The 26,916-nt window shown below is 36.3% G+C and overlaps 1 protein-coding gene across 1 annotated transcript; it reads left to right on the top strand.

Annotated features, from left to right (window-relative positions):
- Positions 1 to 2,761: 2,761 nt before the first annotated feature.
- On the top strand, positions 2,762 to 6,951 carry LOC111993376 (transcription elongation factor SPT4 homolog 2). Its single transcript, XM_024025212.2, has 5 exons — positions 2,762 to 3,015; positions 3,155 to 3,246; positions 3,332 to 3,387; positions 5,447 to 5,508; positions 6,698 to 6,951. The coding sequence occupies exons 1-5, from the start codon at positions 2,917 to 2,919 to the stop codon at positions 6,746 to 6,748; spliced, it is 360 nt and encodes a 119-aa protein (XP_023880980.1). The 5' UTR covers positions 2,762 to 2,916; the 3' UTR covers positions 6,749 to 6,951.
- Positions 6,952 to 26,916: the final 19,965 nt, after the last annotated feature.

The raw sequence follows: 26,916 nt of genomic DNA, 5'->3' as shown, positions 1-26,916 counted from the left end.
AAAAAAAAAAAAAAACACCCCTCTTGTTTTTACTGTGTAGTAATATGTACTACCACTCACTCTACTGTTTGATGAATCCGATTGATGGACGAAGATTTATATGAGAAGTGAGTGAGGTCGGGGAGGAGGCCCCTCTTTTATATATCTGGTTTTTGTTTTTTTATTTTTTATTTGTTTTTTGGGTAGAAAGGGCTGATATATTAACTAAATAACAACCGATAGGAGTGTGTATGGATCGGGTTAGATCGGATTGAAGGAATTTTTTGACCCGACCCACTATAGTGAGTCAAAAAAATTCGACCCAATCAAACTCATCACATAAATCCAACCCAATCCAACCCAACCCACATGGGTCAAGTTGGGTCGGATTGAACTCATGAGTTTGAAATTTTTTATTATTATTATTAAATTGAGTAAAAAAAATATAAATATTAATATATTAAAAAAATCCAAAGATTAGTATCGATGTAATTCCTTAAGGGCAAACAACACTAATAACTAAACAACAATAGTAATTTACTAGAGTTTGTGTGAACTAATTAGTTTTTATATAGAATAGAAAGAGCTGATTATTTTAAAAAATTTATTAATTATATAATACATATTATATACATAATTAGTATTAGTAGGAGGAACTGAGAAAGTACTGCTCTACAGCTGGTTTTTTTTTTTTTTAATAAATTATTAAATATAATATATATATATATATATTTAAATATATATAAGTGCCTGGTTTTTTAAAAATTATTAAATATATAATATATTTTAAATATATATATATATATATTAAATATGGGTGGGTCGGTGGGTCGGGTCGAGTTTGGCGGGTTTGTAATTTTATGACCTAAACCCAACCCGACCCGCTATAAAAAAAAATTTTGTAACCCAACCCAACCCACCAAGGCCTAAAAACCGACCCAACCCGGTGGGTCGGGTCGAGTTTGGTGGGTCGGTGGGTTTTCTGCACACCCTAACAACCGAAATAAGTCTATTACAAACGTTAGTTGCCCCATCAAATTGCACGGGAATACAAGATGAATTAGAGAGCCCAACTTATAGCCAATGCATCAACACATTGGTTAGCCCTCTACGTGGATATGTTTAATTGGAGACCTAGGGATAGTGCTCAATAGGTTCCTACAATCAGAGAGTAATGGTTTCGAAAGTTGATTAGAAACATAACTTTTCATAAGAGTTGAACAATAGATAAAATATCTTCTTCTTTTTTCTTTTCTTTTTTTATTTACAAAATTATTTATTTTAGGAAAGGATTAGAAATAGAAAGTGATAGTGTAAGGAAAATGCTTAATTCTTATGCGTCCAAATGGGCCGTCCATGGCTGCTGAATGGAGGATGGGACGAGGAAAATAAGCCTAATAACCTCGTCCCTCCTATGCTGTCCCCCATATGAACGTCTCCGTCCTTAGTAATGGGCGGACGAGGTTACTAGGCGACTCGTCTACACACAGATTGGGATTTTCATTCCTTGGTTACGCTTAGACGACTTGCTAAGTGGGGATTAGACCCTAACCCGACCGAAGAAGCACTAGCACACGAAGTTACTATGAGAAAAAGTAAGTTTTAAACTCCAAACATTTCTTGCACCGTTTATTATTATTATTATTTCTTGTTAGTGCTAAAAAAAACTCTCCTTTTCTTTTTTAGGAATGACAACCATGAATGGAAACAAAGGAAAATAAGTAACTGGTGAGGGGGCTCGTCTTGAGATTGAGTCTCAGGCTCGTCCATCGGCTGGGGATAAAAGGAAGACTTTGTCTAAGAACTTAGATTTAGAAAATCTCCCAGCTAACGAGGCAAGAAAGTTAGGCATGGGTCGTCCCAAGTAGTCAAACCTAATCCTCCTTCGTCCCAACAGCCTGCACAAGTATTTGATGTAGATTCGTCTATTCCTATTGAAACTACCTCGTCCAAAATGACTGTGTCTACCTCGTCTCAACCTTCCCAAAAGGTCCCTTCAAATATCATTGAAAATGAAGATCTGGCCTGGGAACGTTTCAAGAATGCTATTTCTGACGAGGATATAAACACTTGCTATGACATGTCCCTTAAAGATTTTAAACACTCTGGTGTTCATGATCTTTTTAAGGTAACATCTTTACCTCGTCTTTATTAAAAAATTCTTCTTCTTCTTCTTCTTCTTTTTAACTTTCATTATTTGTTTTTGTGTGTGTGTGTGTGTGTGTGTGTGTGTGTGTTTTTTTTTTTTAGGCCATGTCAAAGTTTATAGCAGCGTCTTGGTAGGCCACAGGATTGGACAAGACGAGGTTCTTGTTAGAGACAAGAATTCAATATATAATTAATAAATTTTTTAAAATAATCAGCTCTTTCTATTCTATATAAAAACTAATTAGTTCACACAAACTCTAGTAAATTACTATTGTTGTTTAGTTATTAGTGTTGTTTGCCCTTAAGGAATTACATCGATACTAATCTTTGGATTTTTTTAATATATTAATATTTATATTTTTTTTACTCAATTTAATAATAATAATAAAAAATTTCAAACTCATGAGTTCAATCCGACCCAACTTGACCCATGTGGGTTGGGTTGGATTGGGTTGGATTTATGTGATGAGTTTGATTGGGTCGAATTTTTTTGACTCACTATAGTGGGTCGGGTCAAAAAATTCCTTCAATCCGATCTAACCCGATCCATACACACTCCTATCGGTTGTTATTTAGTTAATATATCAGCCCTTTCTACCCAAAAAACAAATAAAAAATAAAAAAACAAAAACCAGATATATAAAAGAGGGGCCTCCTCCCCGACCTCACTCACTTCTCATATAAATCTTCGTCCATCAATCGGATTCATCAAACAGTAGAGTGAGTGGTAGTACATATTACTACACAGTAAAAACAAGAGGGGTGTTTTTTTTTTTTTTTTGGTTAAGAATGGGAAGCGGGAACGTTCCACCGGCACAAATTCCGACGAGCTTCGGACATGAACTTCGAGCTTGCCTTCGTTGTCGCCTCATCAAAACCTACGATCAGGTCAGGTCCCATTCTACCTTCTCTATTCCTCTTTCTCAATCTTAAAAACCTTAAACAATAAAACAAAATTTTAGTTTTCCTTCCTTTCCTTAATTTAATGTTAGGGTTTTCTCTCTCTCTCCTTATAAAAAAAACACAGTTCAGAGAATCAGGATGCGAGAACTGTCCCTTCTTCAAAATGGACGAGGATCACGAGCGTGTCGTCGATTGCACTACTCCTAATTTCAACGGGTTTGCCCTTTTCACTTTTCCCTTTTGCTTTTTCTTTAGTATTATTAATTAGTATTACTGACTGGCACTCAATATTATAAATCAGGATAATTTCAGTTATGGATCCTACTAAAAGTTGGGCTGCTCGCTGGTTACGAATTGGTATCTCTTCATCTTCATAACCCAACTTTTTTTTTTTTCTTTTTTTCTTTTTTTTTTTTGGGTTTTTGTAACTTCAAATTCTAGAATGATATGACAATTTCTTTCACAACTTGTTAAGGCGACATAGGGGTCCACCACTGACACCACTTTTCTTATGTACTGATTTAAAATACAATTAAGTTTTTAGATATGCTGCGAGTTTCACGATAGTTGAGGTGTGTGTAATCAAAGAAAGTTGTGAAATTTGTTGTGTATGTAGTAGCTTTGGTGATCATAATATCTTGCCTTTGTGACTGTGAAAAAGTTGGAAAATTCCTTTTTGAGTCTTTGGATTTATTGGTGATTGTAGTGTTATTGGCTTTGCAAAAATATTGAGGACTGTATGTAATTAAGTGTGATGTAGGAATATTTACTAGTGTGCCATATAAGTAACGATCGTTGAGGGATATATATATCCTTATTTTGGGAACATATTGGGGTGTGATATACAGGGCACATCAAGGTTACCATAGTTCACTACTGTCCTAGCAAATCATGATTTAAATTGTGATACACTTTCATTCTGATGCATGAATTTTATCAATCTGAAATGCTCATTTCCTTCTTATTTAAATGTTCATAGATTGTGATGTGTTTGTTTACAACCAAGCTGTAGTTATGGAAGTTTTGAGTTTTGACTAAGACTATCTTATCGCCATGTACTAGGGTCAAACCTTTTTTCTTCTTTCAATGAATTTTATTACATATAAAAACAAAATCAAAAAATAAGACTGCCTTATCACATTCTAACTTCTAATACTACTATCTATGTTAGTTGAATATAACCCTACCCATCAACCATTGCCTTGTCCATGTTAAGTCATATAACACATTCTCATTAGTTGTCTGTGTGTCGTAGTGATCCACATTCTATGCATATTCACCCCATATCTAAAACTTTTAAAGAATTGGTTAGTTTAGCCATCTAAAAAAAAGGATGCTTGGGACTATGGAAGCTATTGCCTATATCTTAACCCTTTTGGATGAGTGGCTATATTGGTAGGTGGTGTGATCTTAGTATTATGTGGGATGGGTTGTGAGATTGGCTCAAGGGGGGTTGTGCTTTGGATTGGAATTGATTGGCATATTGTTCTAACTATCTTTATCTCGAAGTTGGATTTGGGGATAGTATGAGATATTTTTTTCTAGCATAACTTGATGTGGGGAACCTTGATAACTATATGGGTTTCTTTATTGGACTTATAAAAAAAAAAGGTTTATTTATTTGAGGGCTACCTTTAGTTTTGAGAGTTTTTGCAGTGTCTTGAATGATTGGGACTGTGACTTGGAAGGTCCTCTCTTTGATCAACTATATAGGTCTAGATTTGAGGTTTTGGTGAATTATTCTTAGAGATTCTGCTTATTCTTAAGAAACAGAGAAAAAAAGTGAAATACTAGCCATATGCTGCCGTTCAAGTTCTAGGAGGACTAGATGACTGGCACACACATTTGTATGTGATTGTTGTGGCATCTTCATATATTTGAGGAAGCAAATAGTAGCAACTTAAAAATATGGACAACACTATTTCCAGTATTGTTCAATACCACGTTTGATGCTATATTGTAATTGGTGATTGTAGTCTGCTGTTGCTGATGCTCTTCCTCTTGAACTAGAAGTTGGGTTTTACTATGCTTTTCTTACTTCATTCTTGTCAATGAGCTCTAGCTCAAACAGCATCTCGTCCTGTAAGTAAGGGTGGAGGGTAAGGTTGGGCGTTCAAAACCCAATGGCTGCATGTATAAACTTACCTCTATATATATATCCAGAATAGTTAGATGATAAATTTTGTATAGTTATCTTTAGGTTTGTTCTTGAGCTCCTTTGGGCTTTTAGGCTCTGCTATCAGTGATGTTTCTGCTATAATTGAAATGTTCTTGTACTTGTTTAAATATTTTCATATACCTGTTTTTCGACCCTTTTTTATGCCTTTTTGGTCCATATTTTGCCTACAAAAATTTGGGTTTTTAAGATTTGGTTTTTTTAATTTAGAGATTTGAGTTCCCCTTAAACTTCTTGCAGGAAAATTTGCCCCTGGTTGTTACACTCTTGCAGTCTCAGAGGCTCTTCCTGAGGACTTGAAGGTTGGTGATTCCCTCCCTTCATTCCTTTGTTCTCTCCTCTTTTTTTTTTTTTATTAATTTTCTTCTTTGTTTTCTTCTCTTCTTTGTTTCTTTCTTTTTTTTTTTATAAATTTTGGTTTGCTTTGTGCTTTTCATGCATAAAGTAGCCTTTCGAATATACATATTTCTTACTTAAAATATATATTATTTTGCATTATTAGCCAAAAGAAAAGTTCTATTTCTAAGTTTTATTATCTTGTAGGACAGAATTTATGTTAGTTGTTTAAAAATCTGTTTCCTTTCTAATGAACACAAAAGGTGGTCAATTTTATTGTTGAGTCTTGCATGCTAATCATGCAGTCTATTCATCTATGCACATTCTATGATCTCTTATGTTTGAAATTATATGTTCATTGCCAATTATGTCTTGAAAATGAGCCCACGGGTTTTTCTTGGCCCCTAACTTGTGTTTAGCAACATTGGTGTATTGTTAATGGTAATGTGATTGAATAAGCATGTAAAAAAGTTTTCAGAGACTTAGGAAATCAACTAGATGGATCTGTTTTTAACATTTCAATTGGATATCATCAGTAATGTTGCCAAAGTACAAATGTTGAAACTAAACATTGCCTGGTGACCAGCCAATATTGTACAATCTAGGTATTGGGAAGCCTAGTGCTGTTGATAGTGGAAGCATGGTTGCACGTATATTTATTGAACCATAGTTAATTCATCATTTTTTTATGGGTTTTCTCTGGAAATCTTGTTGTTGAGCTTCATATCTTCATCCTTTCTAGATTTTTTGTTCAGGTAACGTTTCCACTCTTCAAAATCTGAAAACATTTTCCACTCTATTGGGCTTGTTTTCCATTGGCCACAGAAAACATTTTCCATTAACTTGTGCTTTAAGCCATGCCATACCAAATACATAAACAATTTTTAAAAAGTAAATGCAGGTCATGTATGTTTGGAATGGTTAGCACTAGTATCTCTGTTTTAATTTCAGTTAACATGCATTTGAAAACTAGAGATTGCATAGAGATTGGCTAAGCTGTTATTTTTGATTTGCACAACTAAATGCTAGTGTCAGAATTACTATACTTGCTTGTACCAATATTTTTATCTGCAACTTTTGAGTTATTCTGATTTCTGATTGGTTAACTATGAATCTTCTCAATCGATCATTTTATTGGACCTTTTTTTTTTTCAGAATTTATGTGAAGATGAGCGTGTGCAATATTTGCCACCAAAAGGTGTATGAAAGTTGATGAAAGCATCTGAGTTTTGGACATTTTGATGTAAGCCTTGTTATATAAATCAAGACGTGGACGAATGTTGTTGAAAGTATTGGTCGATAGCATCTTGGACAATGCGGTTTAAGATGCTGACTTTTGTAATTTCTCCTTCTAGCTACTGTTATATTTATCAGAAGTTCTAAGTAGTTTGGCCCTTTACAGCCTCTTACCTTGACTTGCAGCCTTTACGTATCCAATTTTCTTTTTTCAGTGTGTGTATATATATATACACACACACTAGCCTCTGAGTGCGTGCACAAAGGCTCTTTTAGTTCAAAAAAAAAAATATATATATATATATATATATTTTATTTACAATAACAGCAGATGTGTTTTTTTTTTTTTTTTTTTTTTTTTTTATTATTAGTATGGCAAATGTGTTTTTACAAAGAAACGAGTGTTTGTTTTAATTTTAATTTTGTTTTAAATTTTTTTTTTTTTTATAAATGGATAAAGCAATTTAAAAACCATCAGGAGAATGGTTAGACAATGTTTCAGTGGGAGTTAAAAGATGTATCTACTTATAAAAAAAGTATATATATCTATTTAATTTAGTTTTTTTATTATTTATAACAATTTAGGTTTTTTTTTTTTGATATTTTGTTTTGTTTTGGATAAACGTGTGGTGTTTTTATTTATAGGAAAAAAAACAATGGTGCTAGGTTGTTTAACTTGTTTTTCTATTTAAAAAAAAAAAAAAAAACCAACAACAACAACAACAACAACAACAACGTATAGTTGCTTTGAAGAAGTGGGTTAGTGAAAGAGTATTCCTATTTTGTAGGCAATGTTTTAATGCAAGTTAGATATGTATTTTTATCAGACTATTTTCTAGTTTTGTATCTACTTAAACCTAGGGGTATAGGAATATTTTGAAAAAAAATTTTGGTCCAAACAGGGAACAGGATTGGGTTCTTAGAAGCAGCAGTTTGATATTTGAATTCTTTTTCTTTTTTCTGTGCCTTCCAAGAAAGACACGGAAAAAGAAAGGATACTGTAAAGGGAGTGCTCTCTCTCACACATGTATAACCCAACATAAGGAATAAGCTCCACCACAACAGATGGAAACAAAGTTTCGAAGGATAATTGCAGGATTTGGCAAGGTGAGATTTTATAAGGACACTTTAGTAGGATATATAAACACGACCATGTTCCTTTAATTGAGCTTAAGGATATATAAAACAATCCTTGTAGTTACAAAATTCTATTTATTTATTTTTAAAAAAGCCATAAAAAACGAATTGCATTGTTCAAACATATTATGGTGCAGACAGTCCTGCATCATATAAGCTTCTCTCAAGAGATCAACATGACATATGCAAGACTTTCAATTACCCTTAAATATCAAACAGATCATGAGAAAGCTCTAAAAAATATATTCTCACAATGAAGTATCTGCATATAAGGCTCCTTAGCAATCACCTATTCTAGAGAAATTAACCTTGTCATTTATATTTTCTACCTTTCTCTCAAAAAAAAAAAAAAAAAAACCTTGTCATTTATATAACCAAATATACACATTAATAGGGCATTGTATATGCGTTGCATCAGGCATTCACGTATAGAAAAACATTTAAACCACATAATAAATATGGCAATTAATATCCAAAGTCCTGTTTTAATGTTATAATAATGTTATTTAAATGAAGGAAAAAAATATTGAAAAAATTTCATAAATTTTATCAGTTTAAACAACACATATAAAATGAAGAAATTGTGCCTTGATACTGCATATATATTTAGTGGAGGAGCACAGTGAAATGTTCAGTTCTTGATAACTATTGAAAAATTACTTAAATGAGAACCTCTAAAAAGGTGGCTCTGCAGGCAATATTCACAAAAATAGTCAAATTCTATAAAATACTATATATATAAACCCTAAACACCAAGTTATTTGTCCTAAGATTAGTTGTCTTATTGTAACTATAACCTATACCACATAATCATGCTTTCAATAGCTAATGTGATATTAGAACTAAAATCAAAAGTCATATAAAAGAACTACAGCTTCATGTTAAAGTAATAAACCAAGCTTAATTTGAGATGAAATAAAAATTGCAAAGTAGAAATAACATTAGATCATTCACAAACTAAAAACAAAAATGTAATCAAAAGAAATTAAGATACCATCACTTAATTGGGAAGAATTATTTAAAAATATCTTTTCTTATAGTTAAATGATGAGAAATGTATCCCTCTTTCATTTTTCATCCTCTTATGACAAACACAAATTTAGGCAAATGAAACTCAGCAACTTTCATTCTATTATGACTACAAAGCCTTATATAAATGTTCTTTCTAAATTATTCCAAGGATTAATATCATAATTGTCCCTTAGTTAGATACCCTGTCCAAATGCTTGGATAAAATTTAGAAATATCTATATCTTATATTAAAATAACTATCCTGAAACACAGTTGTCAAATATAGAAAGAATTTTCAATCAAAGTCCTAATGCTTATCTAATTTATTTAAAAAAGAAATGATTTTTTTTTTTTTTTTTTTTGTGTGTGTGGCATAAGTTCCATGAATATTTTAACCTCTGTCCTAATGCCTATGAGCCTATCGAATGTATATCAAAAAGAGAAAAATTTGTTGTGGCATATGAATGTCAACAAAGAAATCAATGGCTCATTTTGTTGGTAGCAAAATGGGGGTTATTTTACCAATATGAATTTCAGTCTCATACTATATAGCAGCCTATATACCAAAAAGAGAGAAAATTTTTGTTGTGGCATAAGAATGTCAACAGAGAAATTAATGACTCATTTTGTAGGTAATTAGCAAAACAGGGAAAAAAAACAGAGTTATTTTACCAAATATGAATTTCAGGCTCATATTATATAGCAGTTGTCCTCAGCCTTATTGAGAATAGAAAGATACCCAAAACCAATTTAATCCAAAAACCAAGAGAAAAAGAGAGTTATTTTTTAGCAATATAAATTTAAGCTTCATTTCATTGCATTATTTGAACATGTTAGAAAAGAGTTCACTCCTCTAATTTGCTTTCAACATGGTAGTACTTTTTTATTATTAAATGTTAGTACTCAATGGTTGATCTTTTGTCTTAACGAGTCTGATGTAAAGGTTTGGAATTTTGAAATAAGGATACCATACAATTCATCTTGATTCAAAATCTACCAACTACAAAGGGCAATTGATAATATAAATTATAAATTTTTTTTTTGAGTCGATCTAAGTAACAAAGTAATAATAATACATAACAATAATAACAAAGTAATGCAAATCTAAAACCAATAACCAAAAGCTAAAGAAAAATATAGAAGAATCTTCAGAATATGAATATACTGGCATTGGATTTTGAACTTTGGAAATTAAAGAAGAAATCTTCATCTCTATCTAGCATGCGGGCTCACATTATGACAGATGGCAAGTTTTGCGCTTGTTACGGTTTGTCCCTTCTTTCAGATTTATTGTAATGAAGTTTATTATCAATTGGACGGGGCCGGCGTGGAAAACAGATTTATTGGTTAACATTTGCTTTTTCATAAATTAACTTCGCAATTGTCGGCTTAGCTATAAAATGCCTAACTCGTCTGTTTTCAAACCAGATATTGACGACACATCTCTTTCTCCTATAAATGCCATGGACCCTCAGTGTCGCACTCACCCATACATATGCTTTTTGTTATTTGCATTATTGGTTGGAATCCTGGTATCTTTTGAAAGCGCACGCCGGCATGTTTTTTGTAATCTTTTTTTTTTTTTTTTTTTGCTTTTTGTTATTTGCATTATTGGTTGGAATCCTGGTATCTTTTGAAAGCGCACGCCGGCATGTTTTTTGTAATCTTTTTTTTTTTTTTTTTCTTCTATTGATTATCAGAAAAACAGACTTTATTCTAAATTAAAAACAGTTGGGATTCTAAATTAAAATAGTTGGGAGTTGTAAATATGCTATTTTATACCATCAAACTACAAAATTAAAGCATTATCCGAGATGTTATTCACAGTGCCAGAAGCATTATCAGGAACTTGTAATATACTTTTTTTTTTTTTTTTACTGAAGTGCTAGAAGCCTAAATTCCACAGAAAAATAAAAAATAATGAGACATTGAAGACAGACATACATAGGAAATTTATAAAAAAAAAAAAATGTACACTAAAAAAAGATGAAAGGAGTCAAAAGACAAGTTAATGGGGGTAGATGAAAGTAAGGAAAAAGAATTAAAAATAGAGTTTAAATTTGGTCCAAAATTGGCGTAAAACACTGCTTTTATGCCAACCAATGAAAATATGCCACGTCGTTATTTGACTTTTTCTTGTGTTTCATCTCTCTTCTCTCACGGACCCACTCATCTTCTTCTTCTTCTTAAGATTTTCTCTCTCTCTGTTCCCTCTGTTAACTCTTTCTTCTAGCCTTTTTTTTTTTTTTTTTCATACCATCTAATCCATTGCTTTCCTTCTCTTGTGTACTCATCTTCCCTGCATTGATCCATGCATCAACATAATGGCAGTGGGCATTATATCTGAAAGTTTCAGACAAAAACAAGTTAAAGGAAAAGAAAAGTAACACCATAACTTATTTCGGCCGAAGCTTGCATTTTGGTCGGTATTCATCAAAACGCACCGAAATAGCCAAAACACACCGTAATGGGCTGAAATTTGTTATGGAATTTGTTCTAATGGGTTTTGTTTTGTCACGTAGTTTAACATAACTTACACATTTGTTAATGTGTATCAAAGTGTGATTAGACTACATTATACATGGGATCACCATTATTGGTTGCAAAAATTAATTCAATCACCACTTGACATGTATATTACTTGTGACTAGGGGTGGCTTGATACATTTAGGGACCTAAGACAAAAACTAAATTGAGGAATTTTATATATTTAAATATGATTTTTTTTATTTAAACTCTATTATCTTGTTTTATGTGCAAAATTACTAATTAATATGGAACACATAGATTTTTTTTTTTTTTTAAGAAAGACGGTAGACACAAAAAAATTGCCAAAAATTTTCACACATATTGATGTAACAGATTAATAGTGGTAAATAAAAATTTGATGTTAGTAGTGGACTTAAATAAGAATTAGTAAAAATTTATTAATTTAACTATTGTAAAAAATGTTGTGAAATTTTTTGTGAAAATTAGTTCTATAAGACCCTTTTCCTGTTTGCATCAGTTTTATAATTAAAGTAATAGAACACTTGCTGTTATTTGCACTACCACAGGTATTGGACAACTCCAAAATTTTAGGTGTCTAATTGTCTATGCAGACCAACCAATGAATATATGCGTATGCAGCAGTAACTTTTTCTACAGTTAGTTTATCTTTTGGCCACATGTATTGCTTTGTGTTTTTTTTTTTTTTTTTTTTTGCTGAGTGAATAATTTTATTCAAAGAAAAAGAACTACAAACCAGCAAGGCACCCAGACTCCTCCCTGATAGTCTTAACAAAACAGGGAGGGCTATTACAAAAGTCAAAAGAACCGAACACACTATACAACAAGCTCCATTTAGCAAGAGAGTGGGCGGCCACATTGGCTTCTCTAGGGACCCACCTAAAAGACAACAATGGAAGATTGGAGGCCAGATACTTTACACTTTGAATAACATTCTCAATAGACCATGGGATGACCATTCCATGCATTGTGATAGATTTGTAGCAAACTTGAGAGTCGCCTTCGACCATTAATGGAGCTGTAATTAAAGGCACAGCAAGTTGCACAGCCCATAAAAGAGCCTCTGCTTCTGCCTGGAGAGGGAGGGTGGTGTTCACCTTTTTGGAGCAAGCAAATACCAACTCCCCTCTCCAGTCCCTAGCTATGACTGCAACCGCAGAATGATGGGCGCCAACAGCAGCATCAACATTTAATTTAAAAGAGCCAAACCCAGGTTTCAACCATTTAGCTCGAACACTATTGCCTCGAATTTGAGAAGAAAATCTGGCTTTACGATGCTCCGCAAACAATCTAACCATTTTGGCTTTTAAATCTTCATAGCTGACTACTCTTCCCTCAAATAGAGCCTCATTCCTTATCCTCCAAATCAAATCACAAAGTAAGGCTCCAAAAAGAAGCAAGTCCTCCCTAGCCTCTTGGAAAGGAGGATCAAGCAAAAAGTGGATGAAATGGGCCGGAGTGGACAGCTCGCAATTATCAATTCTTATTCCCCATTGACTACTGAACCACAAAGCTCTTGCTAGAGGGCAATTAGTAAAAAGATGGATAGTTGATTCGAGCCCAGCATTACATAGGTGGCAAATAGTGTCTGCATTGGCATCATACCTCAGCCTTTGATCCTTTGTGGGGAGACAAATTGCAGCTACTCTCCATAACACCATCTTCAACCTTTCATGAATTCTAGTTTTCCAAATTTGGCCTCGCAGCAAGTCTAGGTTTGGGGGAGGGTTAGAGCTTCTGCCAAGCCAATAGGCTGACTTAACAGACAGCTCTCCAGTCACGGATTTGGTCCATATCCATTTATCGGAATGGACGTTAAGAGGTAAAGGGATTCGACAAATTGAGGCTACTGTTGCATCATCAAAAATAGACCGCAATTTGGAAAAATCCCACCGAGTGTTGCTGTGATCCAGCAGTTGAGAAACAACCATAGCTCCTTCCATAGTTTTGTTAAATCCTGGAATTGCAACTTTAATGGCTTTGACGAAGATGCCTAGATTTAGACAAGATAAAAATTCTACTCTACTCTAATTTAAGTGTACAAGTGTATGAAACTCTCTAACGGAGACTTAAACTTTGACTTTTGCCCAGTTTTAAAAAGTTTAGATTTTCAATCTGGAATTGATTTTGACACCCAATTTTGTAATGATAATAAATTCCATCAAGATAACCCAATGTATTCCTTCCTTAACCTTTTTCTTTATTTCTTATAATTTTTTAAGAAAAATTATAATATTGGGAGAGGGAAAAAGAGTAATACGGGCCAACGGTGACATTAATTGATACCTTTAGCTTCTGCCCTTATTTGTGATGCATGATAAAAGAAAGATCTTCACCTCATGACATGCTCAAGTCATTGTTCGGGTTCCATGACAATTATCTGTACTGGTTGGAGAAAAATACTGAATTTGAAGCACGAACTGTTACGTAAATAGCAAGAAATGGGTGGAGAGAAAATTCATTGCCATAATTTTACTAATGAACTTTCAGCATACTTCTGCGACAAGAAAAGGAAAATCAAAGGGGTTCTTGAAGTTTGCACTGGCATGGAATTAGTCGATCGTCATTTTCCAATATTTACTTTCATTATTGGATGGAAGGTTGTTTACATGTGAAGCACTCCGAAAAGGTGATCAAATCTGTTTTCTTTATTATAAAGTATTTCTTATAAATTTCTACAGAGTGTTTGACTATGTCTCATATGCATTCAGAACTATGTTATCCACAAGTATTTGACTATTTTATCTACACAAATCGGCCATATATGCACTAATCTTTTTGTGGGGGCACAGTACGCTAGTACAGTAACACAACCAACGACCCAACTACGGTACTCGGTGGCAATGGTAGAGCCAGAATTTCAAGTTAGGGAGGGAAGATTAAAAGACAAGATTGAAGGTAGAATTAATCTAAGATAAATTAATAGATACTAAATACACACAATTTAAACATGCAATTTGGATCTTTAAAATAAATTGGAAAAATAAAGCAATGTAAAAATATTAAGAATAAAACAATATGCTTATGAAGTTCTATTCCGCTATACGCAACTCAATGCCATAAATGCTTCTCAAATTTCAGATAGACGCTTTTACTTTTTTTATCTCGTTAAAATTTGAGTTTATAGCAAAAACTCAAGTTTGATATTGAAAATATTGATAACTAGAGAAAAAATTGTAAGCTGGAAACCAACTGGTGAGGCACTAAAGTAGGCACATTACACATAAACATAGATTTTTTCTTTCAAAGTCCAATTCAGTATATATATATATATATATATATATATAATTTTTTTTTCAGTTGTAGTTGGCAAAGTAGCGTGCAAAAAAAAAGTACTATTAGATGGACCAATTATGTAAAAAAAGTGTTGCCATGTGAATATAAAATTGTCTGACAATTGTTGACAAGCTAATAAATATAAATAACAAGAAAAAATAGATTGTCTTTTGTGTCAACCGTCAGGTGGGGACTTTTATTGTACTCCCTCCGTCTCAATTTTTTTGTCCTGTTTGAAAAGTCAAACTTTTTAAGGGAACATCATTTATTGTTTTGTCTACCTTTTAAAAATGTATAAGTTTCCAAAATTACCTTTAAAAAAATTTATTAAAAAATTTAATTAGTAAATTAATAGGGGTATAATTGAAACATTAGTAAATTAATGACTTTTATTACATTACTACTATTTGAGAAATTTTGAGAAGGCCGGGGGGGGGGGGGGGGGGGTGGTGGAGGGAGGTTGTGACTTCTGATAGCAAAAAAAAAATGGTGACAAATCTCTTGAAAGGAAAACTCAATTAGAAGTTGGTTGTAATATTAATTTTGGGAAAACTGGGCGTAGTACTTTTTTTGTTTTTTCCTTTGTTTGCGATGGTCATCTCCTTAAAACTTCGGAGAGAAAATCTCCAAGAGTTTCACAACCTACTACAACTGTTACTCTATATTATTTTTTAACATTATGTTTGATTGGGGTTTAAAATGTAGGATAGAAAAGGGGTAAGAGAAAATAAGGGCTTTTTATTGTTTGATTGAAGAGAATAAAAATAGAGAAAAAGGAAAAACGGACGTTTGATTTTCCACCCAGCTCCATAAAATATATTACTCTCCCAATTATGTAGAGAAAAGAGAGGTTAATAATAGATGTGAAATTAAAAAGTCATTACGACCCCTACAATCCCATTATTTCAAACCATAATAAGGGAATAATAAACCAAATACGTAATTTACTCTAAATTAATTTAATTTCTCTTATTTTACTTTTTAATACCACCAAACTAAACATTCATGCTGTAGAACTAAAAAATTTCCTATACTCTCACTAGTTTTCTATCATTCCAAACACTGTTCATTCTCTCACTAATCAAGAAATCTAAAATTCAACTTCAATAATTATATTACCAAAAGCTTCAACAATTTAAATTTAAATTTAGTATTTATTTTAACTATATATCACAATTTCATGTTTTAATATATTAAAATTTACGCACTACATATCTTGTTTATGCCAAGCGTTTTAATATATGTTTGTATGAGAAATGCTACATTCACTTGGGAACAAAAATCATTTCTTGAAAAACATGTTTCTGCACAATTACCATTAGGTGAAATTGCAAATTGTACCGTTTAAGTTTGATTGAAATTCATTTCAATTCTCTAACTTTATTTTTATTCAATTGAGTCCTCAAAGTTATAGATTTATTCAAAAAAAAAAATTTCGTCCAATTATGTTGCCATTGAATATGCAATTAATTAATGAGAAAAGTTTTTTTTTTTTCGAAAAAAACTCTAAATAAAAAATCTATAAAATATTTTTGTTAATTTTATAGATTTTTTTTCATGTGTGAAAAATATTTTTTTTAATGGAAATTTTTTAACAAAATTGGATGAAATGCTTGAATTGAATAAATTTAAAATTTAGAGAATTCAATTGAATGAAAGTAAAATAAGAGGACTCAAATGAATTTCAATCAAACTTATATTGTGCAATTTGCATTTTAGCCTTATCATTAATATGCCAAATTAACTCCATTTTAGCATTAATATGCCCCAATTACCTCCAAATAAGATTTAATAGGCCCCAAATCGTGACTTATTTATCCCAATTAAATAGATAATTGCACCAATTACTCATAGATAATTAATGTTTGACTATCTAATTAATCAAGTGTGCACAATCTTATTATTAATCTTAGTCAAATCCAATAGGACCATGACAATTTACTGATTTCAAATTAAGGTTGTGTTTGGCATTGGCTTAAAAATTTAGTTTTTTTTACTATTCAACTTATTTTTGCTACTATTCAGCTTATTTTTACTACTATTCATGGATCTCAATGCATTTTTTGGTACTATTCATAGGTCTCACTGTACTATTTCAACCACATTTTAACTTTATCTACAATATTTTTAACAAAAAGTTTTTAGTTTCAGCTAAATAAATTATTCTCAAACGGACTCTAAATCCTCATTGGACCAATCAAATCAATCATTCATAATCAAATGTGATTAGACTCAATTATGTGGATGCGTTAAAATTTGATTCCATGATATCTTTTAATTTGATGACATGTCATATTGATCATTAAGATTTGCATATTAGTTTTATGAGATGTAATCGGAAATCTAACGGTTAAAGTGATGGTATTACCTTTTTTTTTTTTTTTTGAGAAGCAGTTATGGTATTACCCAGTGAAGTTAACTTTTTGCCTTCTGTAAGGGCCTTTTTTACTATGTTGAGCTGGGCTGCCTCTTTCGTGGTTATAAGCCCAAGTGTTCTGGGTTGCGGGAGTCGAGACAGGTCCAACTGGAACTCAACTTGGCCGGCTTGTGCACAAATTGGCCCCGTCTGCAAAGAGAGTGTTTGCGGTAGGCAGTGCTGTTTCAGAGAAGCTTGCAGCAGATAGACATAATTGATAAAAAATAGAGCAATATATATATATATATATATTCTGGAATGACCAGATAATTCTTTTAATAATAAATGATCGAATGATCCATAATCACAATAACATGAATAATTTTGGCAAATAAAGTAGTAACGGCAAATGGTAACAAAGATTAATCAACTATTAAAAGGAATAAACTCAGTTTGGTTCGCGGGGCACGGTCAAGGAGGAAGAACGCCTCTTCTAAAAAATGATTAACCTCCGAGAAAGAAAAAGAAATTCCTGCCGTGGAAATTAATGAGTTTGAGGGAGGTGGACCCGAATGGACAATGCCTACGACGATTCTAAAAAAGAGCAGGGATTTGAGAGGGAGAGAAGGGAAGGGACCTATCGGTGCATGCCATTAACACTTCTCTTTTTCTCTCTTTCTTTCTTGCTTTTCTAGTCTTTCCTTAGTGATTTCCACAATGGTAGTTTTTAGTATTATGCTCCTCTGTTTTTCTAAGTGTGTTACAGAGTATTTTTTCTTTTGCGTTGGGTTGTATTGCTATTGTGCTTGTTGTTTTTGCACACGGCAAAGGCTTCCTTTATAGTGCCTGCCGTGACCGATTTTTACTATTCTACCCCCTAACCGTTTTTGTCTGGTCTGGGCGTACTTGCCGACATTACTGTTCCGTCTGCGAGTTTCCCTGCTACAGACACAGACAACTTTTGTCCGTTAGTCTGCCGCAGCACCTCTTCCTGCCGCGGCGCTGTTTCTCTCTCTCTATCCCTCATGGCATGCACCTATTGGTTCCAACTCAGCCTTGCCTCTTTTGGGTAGTATGTCATCCCAGCAGGACGTATCTCCCAAAAGAGTTTGAGCAGGAGCCTTAAAACAGGCCTTCCCCTCTCCCCACCTCCAAACCATGCCCTCTTACCTCTGACCCAAGACCCCACCACGTCCTGTATTGGCTGGGTACAGGCTGGTGGTGTCTGGGCCTTGCGCGTGGTTATGTCTGAAATCTGCCTGCTGTTCATGCATCTGCCGTGTACTGGACATTTTGCTTGCTTTGCCAGTCGTCCGTTCTTGGCTTTTCCCGAGCTGTTACTTTGATTTCCCACCCCCATAGGGTTTGGATTTTTACAGAGTACTGGGCTTTGTGTTCTCTTCGGCCCAATTCTTTAGTTGCCTTAGCTTCCCACCGTGTTACTCAGTCTTTCCTACCGCGGCGATTTGTTCTTACTGGGCCTCTTTTCAGGCCTGCCGTTCCTTTCTTTCCCCCAGTGGATTAATATGGCCGCTGGTGTTCTCGCTTATGGGCTCCAATGTTCCTTTCTTTTCACTTGGGCTCGTCAAGCCCATTTACTCCCTTTGGACTTCCTTGGTCCATTTACTAACTTTGCATCCCATGGGCATTTACTAACTCAATTGGGCTTCCTCGGCCCAATTTCCTTATTCTCATCCTTGGGGTTCATGGGCCTACCATTATCCCCTACTTTCCTTGTTTTCATTACTTGGGGCTTGCCGCAGCCCATTCTCACTTTTCCATACTACATACTGCCCATGGGTGGTGTTTTCTCTCTTTCCGGGCCTTCTAGGTCCACTTACTCCTTTAAAACCCGTTTATTTATATTAGGGGCCTGTGATCCATTATTCCTGCTGCTTAAGCCTAATGTTTTTTTTTTTCTTAGCTTGCTGCTTATCCGCTGCCCATATTTATGGGTTGGGTTGCCTTCTGCCTATTTCAAAAAATGACCCTCAACATTTAGCCCCCTGAACATATGGAGCGTGCCTGCGATCCATATATGAATAAAAGACCCTTCTGTCCCCTTTCTTTGTTTCTCTTCTTTCTTTTCCTTCGCGGGCTTTTTTTTTTTTTTTTTTAAACTGTGGGTCCCTTCATATATACATATATATTTCTTTTCCTGCCGTGAACAGTGGTGACTCTTCGATTTTCCCAGAAAGGCAGTTATCCAAAGACACAACTGCCGCTTCATTAATTTCATTCTCCTTTCAATGGTTGACCCGTCGCCTTCCTTCAGACCGGTATTAATGACTCAGGTATTTAAGAAGAGAGTCTTTTCAAAAATCAAACATAAATACCTCCTTTTCCAAAACATCGTGTCCATCCCTCTTCCTTTACCGTCTTCACTTCTTCGCGCACCCATACCCCTTTTACTCCGTTCGAACCATTGCACAATGGCACTGGTGAAAAGTCAGAATTCTTCCCGCCACAAAGGGAAAGAAAAAGTTCCTGATCCTCCCGCCGGACAAGAAATAGGCAAGAAGGCCATGTACTCCGAGTCCGATCATTCTGACGAAGAAGACGTGCTGCGCGACCTAGACAGTGAGGTCGCCCCTTTGATCGATCCTTGGTATAATGCCTATCCACACTTCCCCAAACTTCCCGGCGATTACGTGTCGTCGCCGCCAGGTCGTGTGTGGATCTCCATGTGTAGACGGAACCCCAATATCTCTTGGGCTCTGGTGTCTTCTTCTATTTTCGATTTGGTCATCCGTCAGGGGGTCTCTCTTCCTGTGCCGATTCATTTCGAGTTTGGGTCAGGCACGACCTTGGGTTGGAAGGAGTGGGTTGACCGAGAACTATCCGATACGGCCTTTATGGGTTTGCTACAGCGGGCCGGTGTTTTGAAGGCCATCGTTTTATCCCGGAGTCTTTCTAATTTTCGAGACCTTTATAACCTTCGTCACTTGGTCCGCCGGTGGTGCGCCACCACCCATACATTCTTCTTCTCCTGCGACGAACTGACAGTGACTCTTGAAAATGTGGCCAACCAACTACTCCTGTCGATCCTAGGTGATACGGATCCTGCCACTATAGAGCTTTCTTCAGAGGAAGAAGCCATTGAGGCCGAGTTGAGAAAGAGGATGGCCGAGAATGCCAAACTATCATACTAGGTTAGTTCTTCCTCTAAGTTTTCTGCCGCCGCTCACCGCGCGGACTTTGTCGCTTTTTGGCTTTGCAAGTTCGTTTTTGGTTCGCACCCCCATTATGCCGTCAAGCCTTTGTATTTCCGCTTGGCTATTAAAATAGCTGCTGGAGTGAGTCTGCCACTGGCCCCCATGTTCTTGGGGCATTTGTATGTTCAGCTGGACATCCTGCGGAGTGACGAGAGCCAGGCGGGCTCTTGCCACATTGTCACTTCCTCTGTTCACAGCACCATCCTGCAACAATTGTTGTTCGAGAGCAGTGCCCAATACTTAGTGAAATGTAGGCCTGTTCGTTTCGCGAAGGAGAAGTACCAATCATGTCTGCAAGTGATCACTGACTTTTGCGGCAAGTTTGAATTTGATTTCCCTTTGGCTTTTCGTTGGTATGGTTTGAAGCCACTCGGTCACTTAGTTGTTGAGTCTTTTGATAGTGGTGTTGACTTTTCTTGGAGAGCTTATAAAAACTTAGGTAAGGGTTACACATGTGTTGATTCTGCCATGGGTCCGTTTACTGATACCGTTGGGACCACCACCCCTTTGGCTGGTTTTGATGAGATGGGGATCACTTATCTGGCGGCTACCAATGATGGATGGCTGCCATACTTGGCCGATGAGGGCGTCAGATTTGTTCACTACCCTGCCAACCGGGTGATGAGGCAATTTGGGCTGGACCAGGACATCCATGATGACCTTTCCTATCTCAGGAAGTTCCCTACTTCAGTTCGGCCTTTCCTGCGGCAGACTACTTTTGACTTCTGGAGACAGCGCTTTAGTGCGGTTACTGTTCCTGGCTCATCAAGAGAGGGCCTTTGCACTCCTGCCATGCATGGATATTGGCAGGTAGTGATGACCTCGTTTGGGCAGGAGTTGGTAGGTAGTCGTGGCTTTTCCCTTATCCCTCCTGAAGGTCTGAGCATGCTTGTCTCTCCCAACCCTTGGTTGCTTCTGCCTTCCAGATCAGCTTTAGCTTATGCCAGAAACCAAAGCCGTTCTGCCATCTTCGAGTGGGACGATGAGAAGAAAGGATGGTGTTGGCTCACGGGTGATTTTCCCCCTGGTTGGGAGAAGAAAGTTAAAGTAACCAATATTCTTGCGGCACCCAAGAAGACTCCTGCCAAGCACAAGTTCGCAAGCAAGCCCAAGTTTGCTGCTGCGCAGCCAACCACAGGTGCTCCCCTTTCTAGCAGGACACGGGGTAGTAAGAGGAAAACAACTCCCTATCCTATGTCTGCCACCAAGCGAAGGGTACGTTTTGTTAGGAAATTTTTTTAATTATCTCCTTTATTTTGGCTTTAACTGCTTAACCCATGCTGTGACTACTGCTTTCTTTCTTTAACACTGCCTCTTGTCCCCCCTTTTCTTTGCAGTCTAAACATAAGGAGGATATGTCAGCCGCTCATCCTATCGAACTTAACGAGCCTGCATTTGAGGTAATTTCCACTATCTCCCTTCCTCTTTTTTTTTTTTTTTTTTCTTTTTGCACATATTTCACTTGCCATGTGTTCTTCATATGTCTTGATCAGTCTTAAGTTCTTTTATTTCTTTCCACATGTGTGTATATATATATATGCATTTCCTCTTTCTTTTGTGTTCCAGGATCAGCCCGAGCCCTTTTCCATCTATCATCCCACGGCCGAGGAGATGTCTGCTTCCATGGACACACTCGTGGCGGGTTCTTTTGATGGGGCTGGTGAAGCTTTTCAGATGCCCACCACTCCTGCCGCTGTGCATGGGATTCCTGCGGAGTTTCCTAGCCCTCCCACCGGATCGGTACTTAGAGAAGAGGGTACTCACACTGAGGGGGTTAAAGAAACCACTCCATCTCCGGCCGAGATGCCTATTCCAAAGGAAGTTGCTCCTCCTGCCATGGCTCAAATCGAGGCTGTTTCACCCATTGCTCCTCTTATCATTTCTACCAATGATCCTTTTGCGACTCTATTTCAGGCTGCGAAGGACAGTTCTTCCCTGGTGGTTACACCTTCTTCTATTCCCAGTTCAGCCACTCACGGGCTCGATGTTGATTTGCATTTTGAGGAGTCCGAGGATATTCTAGAGGATCTTAATGATGAGCCCGTCCTGTCGAGGAGGATTTCTGAGTCCGAGGAAGAAGAGGGTGCTCCACCCGAGGCTGGGTTCACGGGTATTTTCTTTCTCCTCTCCCCTTTTTTTTATTATTAAGTCCACTTTTCCTTCTTTATCTTTACTGGACCCACTCTTCTCACATGTCTATTTTCTCTGTTTGCAGAGACCTTTGAAGGGCTAGGCATTGCACCAAGTGTAGGGGTGCCTGCAGCAACCACTCCTGCCGCGCCCACAGCACCCATTCCTGTCATATTTTCTGCACCAGCCTCTGCCATATTTATAGCGTCAGTTTCTGCCAGTCCTTCTGTGCCTGCTTCAGTCCTTCCTGCAGCCCCCATTGTTGCCAGTACTGGTAAGCTTTCTTTCCCCTTGTCTATTTTCGTTTGCTCCCCATGGGTTTTTTTTTTTTTGTACTGGTAAGCTTTCTTTTAGTTCCCCATTGTTGCCAGTACTGGTAAGCTTTTAGCCTCATTGTGCTTGTTGTTTTTGCACACGGCAAAGGCTTCCTTTATAGTGCCTGCCGTGACCAATTTTTACTATTCTACCCCCTAACCGTTTTTGTCTGGTCTGGGAGTACTTGCCGACATTACTGTTCCGTCTGCAAGTTCCCCTGCTACAAACACAGACAACTTTTGTCCGTTAGTCCACCGCGGCACCTCTTCCTGCCGCGGCGCTGTTTCTCTCTCTCTCTATCCCTCATGGCATGCACCTATTGGTTCCAACTCAGCCTTGCCTCTTTTGGGTGGTATGTCATCCCAACAGGACGTATCCCCTAAAAGAGCTTGAGCAAGAACCTTAAAACAGGCCTTCCCCTCTCCCCACCTCCAAACCATGCCCTCTTACCTCTGACCCAGACCCCACCACGTCCTGTATTGGCTGGGTACAGGCTGGTGGTGCCTGGGCCTTGCACGTGGTTATGTCTGAAATCTGCCTACTGTTCATGCATCTGCCGTGTACTGGACATTTTGCTTGCTTTGCCAATCGTCCGTTCTTGGCTTTTCCCGAGCTGTTACTTTGATTTCCCACCCCCATAGGGTCTGGATTTTTACCGAGTACTGGGCTTTGTGTTCTCTTCGGCCCAATTCTTTAGTTGCCTTAGCTTCCCACCGTGTTACTCGGCCTTTCCTGCCTCGGCGATTTGTTCCTGCTGGACCTCTTTCAGGCCTGCCGTTACTTTCTTTCCCCTAGTGGATTAATATGGCCGCTGGTGTTCTCGCTTGTGGGCTCCAATGTCCTTTTCTTTTCACTTGGGCTCGTCAGGCCCATTTACTTCCTTTGGACTTCCTTGGTCCATTAACTAACTTTGCATCCCATGGGCATTTACTAACTCAATTGGGCTTCCTCGGCCCAATTTCCTTATTCTCATCCTTGGGGTTCATGGGCCTGCCATTATCCCCTACTTTCCTTGTTTTCATTACTTTGGGCCTGCCGCGGCCCATTCTCACTTTTCCATACTACATACTGCCCATGGGGTGGTGTTTTCTCTCTTTCCGGGCCTTTTAGGCCCACTTACTCCTTCAAGACCCGTTTATTTATATTAAGGGCCTGTGATCCATTATTCCTGCTGCTTGAGCCTAATGTTTTTTTTTTCTTAGCTTGCTGCTTATCCGCTGCCCATATTTATGGGTTGGGCTGCCTTCTGCCTATTTCAAAAAATGACCCTCAACACCTTCTATATAAGGTTAAATGCAAGTTACAAAATGAAGTGCCAACGGAATTGAAAATAAAATATAATTCCTAGGCTCCAATAGATTTCTAAGAGATTTTGGTCAAACTTTTGCCCTTGAGATTGGGTGTTAAAAAACAAATGCCAAACATAACTTGATACTAAAAAAACAATCTCTAGAAGAATGAAATGAGTTTTTATAGTCTAGAAACAGCCCATTCCAAAAAAAAAAAAAAAAAACACTCAATTTTACATATCTAGGGCTCAAAATCACCTATATCAATCAAACTAAATATGTGTAAATTTGCAAAGTTTCTACCGTAGCTGTGTAAGTTTATACTAGCATTATTCATTTTGCATTTAGTTTTTTATTCTTTTTTACGTAGGCCGAGAATAAAAGAAGAGAATGGATGGTTGTTTTGTGTGTGAAGAAAGACAAACAATATTTAAAAAATCAAGAAAATTTGGTATTTTAATGAAATAGAGTTAAGAATAGATAATCTAATGTGAGTTTTTTTGAAAAATGGTTATGTAAAATAGAAAAAGTAAATTCTTATACTAAAATAAACAGAAATTTTTGAATGAGCTAATGTAAATGCTCTAATGTATTTAATGTTTTCTCTTTTCTATTTTCAAAAACTTGTTTTTAATTAAAAAAAAAATCCACTTTCATGCTTTTCCAATATAAAAAATACAAATAAGAAATCTAGGGTTTGAATCTAACCTATATTAGATATAAAACCTCTTTAGGTGAGGTAGAATGAAAATAACAATGAAAAACAAGTGGAAAAGACTAGCAAATAGAAATTTGTGTTTTGGTGTCACAAATGAGTTGCTTCTCTTAGACAATATGGTTTTTGTAAACTTATCCCCAAAATATAACCAAATCTATTAGGTTTTACAAATAAAATCTTTGAAAAAGACCCACAAGATTTCTAAGTGTTTCTTAAAATTTTGCATGTGCCTCTTGGAGTACTAGGACCAACCCAAACAAATGATGAGAATCTAAAGTCCGTGAAAAATTCTGTTGCCACACCATTGGCTCTTGGAGTACTGGGACCAACCCAAACAAATGATGAGAATCTAAAGTCCACGAAAAATTCTGTTGCCACACCATTGGCTACAGTATTGGCCAATGTTGAGAATTACTCAAAGTCGATAGCACAAACAGCATAAGAGCTTGTCTGGTTTGGGGCTAACTCATTACTCAACATCCATCATTCAAAACTCATAACTCAAACTCATTATCCATCACTCAAAACTCATTACTCACCAACAACCCAAAACTCAAAAATAATTTGTTTGGTTCATCACTCAAATTTTGATATCACTCATTTTTTCCACTTTTTAGTGGAGCCCACACCTGCCATAGGAACCGAATGGTAACCTCAGCCCATATAAAAAATGTTTAAAAACTTCTTCCTTCTTCTTTAACACACGCTGACTCCCTTCTTCACAATTTCAACAAATACCCATTCTTCCCAAATCTCAACACTCTTTGAATCCAATCCCAAGCTCTATTATTTCCATCTCTAGCCCATGCCATCAAATACCCATCTCCAACACACTGCAGATTCCATCTCATATCTCTAATACCCATCTCCCCAAATTCCTATCTCCAGAAAATAGAGAGACCCATCTCGTGAAGTTGTGCACAGACCCATCGAAAGCAAAGTTCGAAGCTTCTCTTCTCCAGCAAAAGCCGAAGACCATCTCTAGCAAAAATCAAAGATTATCAATGACTTTTTGTTTTTGTTTCTCAGTTGTAGTGCTCTACTTCTCTTGCTTTGTTGGTCTTCATTTTGTTTTCTTTCTCTGCCCCGAAAGGAACACTGAAACTCATGAATGAGTTCCAAAACTTATATCTCTACTTGCTTTATTATTTTCTCCACATCTCTTTTTTCCCGATGTATGACTTCATGACTACTGAAAATTATGTTTTAATTTTGAGTTTGTTTAGCTTTCGGTGACTATGCTTTGAGGTCAGGAATGTGGATATTTGGTTTCTTGTGTCTATGCTTTAAGGTCAGGATTGTGAGTATTTGGTTTCTTATGACTATGCTCTGAGGTCAGGATTGTGGGTATTTGGTTTCACTTGCAAGTATGCTCTGAGTTTGTCTAGATTGTTCTCGTGTGATTCTGCCTCTGTGGTATGTGTTTGTTTTTACTATAATTGTTTATTTTGTGCTATGTGCAGAGGTTGTAGTGTTTGAATTAATGTCGGAAGGAAGTAACTACTACTCCAGCTCTAATGGCCATCTATGCGACATGGATCGCTGTGGTTAGGACATCATTGAAGCTCCATAACTTTGGTAAGAGGTTTTATGGTTGTAGGGAATGGATGCTGGTGAGTTTACATTTGTATTTAGTTACATTGTTTGTGATATGTCATAAATTCCTTCATTTCGCCTTAATTGATATTGTCATGTACGCTATAGGATGATGACTGACATTGTAAAATTTTTAGATGGTTGGACAGCAACACCTGCAAGCGTGGCACGAAAATAGCACCTATCGTGATAGCAAAGTTCAAGATGTTGGAGAATGAGGCAATGCTTGCTACTGAGAGTGAGAAAGAAGCACATGCATTGCTTGAAGAAGCACGAGAAAGGGAAAGAGTTGCAAAGCGAAAGGCAGAAAAATGTAAGGTTGCACAAAGGATTGCTGAAGAGAAGATGAACACGTATAAACAAGTTCTAGTTCTCTCATGGGAGTTGTTTATTGTATTCTACTTATTTAGTACTAGGTTTAGGGATGTTGGAAGGAGTCAATTGTGTTTGTCATGAACGTGTGGTGTATGTAATAGGCAATATGTAACCCATTGACTTTGGACACATGACTCCAACAATCTGCTGTAATACTTGACATTTTAATTTAATATAATGACTCTTTGATGAATATCTTTCTCCCTGTTAAT

This window comes from Quercus suber, unplaced genomic scaffold (genome assembly GCF_002906115.3).
Source record: "Quercus suber isolate HL8 unplaced genomic scaffold, Cork oak 2.0 scaffold_83, whole genome shotgun sequence".
In the NCBI taxonomy this organism is placed as follows: domain Eukaryota; kingdom Viridiplantae; phylum Streptophyta; class Magnoliopsida; order Fagales; family Fagaceae; genus Quercus; species Quercus suber.
This window is presented reverse-complemented; position numbering and strand designations above follow the sequence as displayed.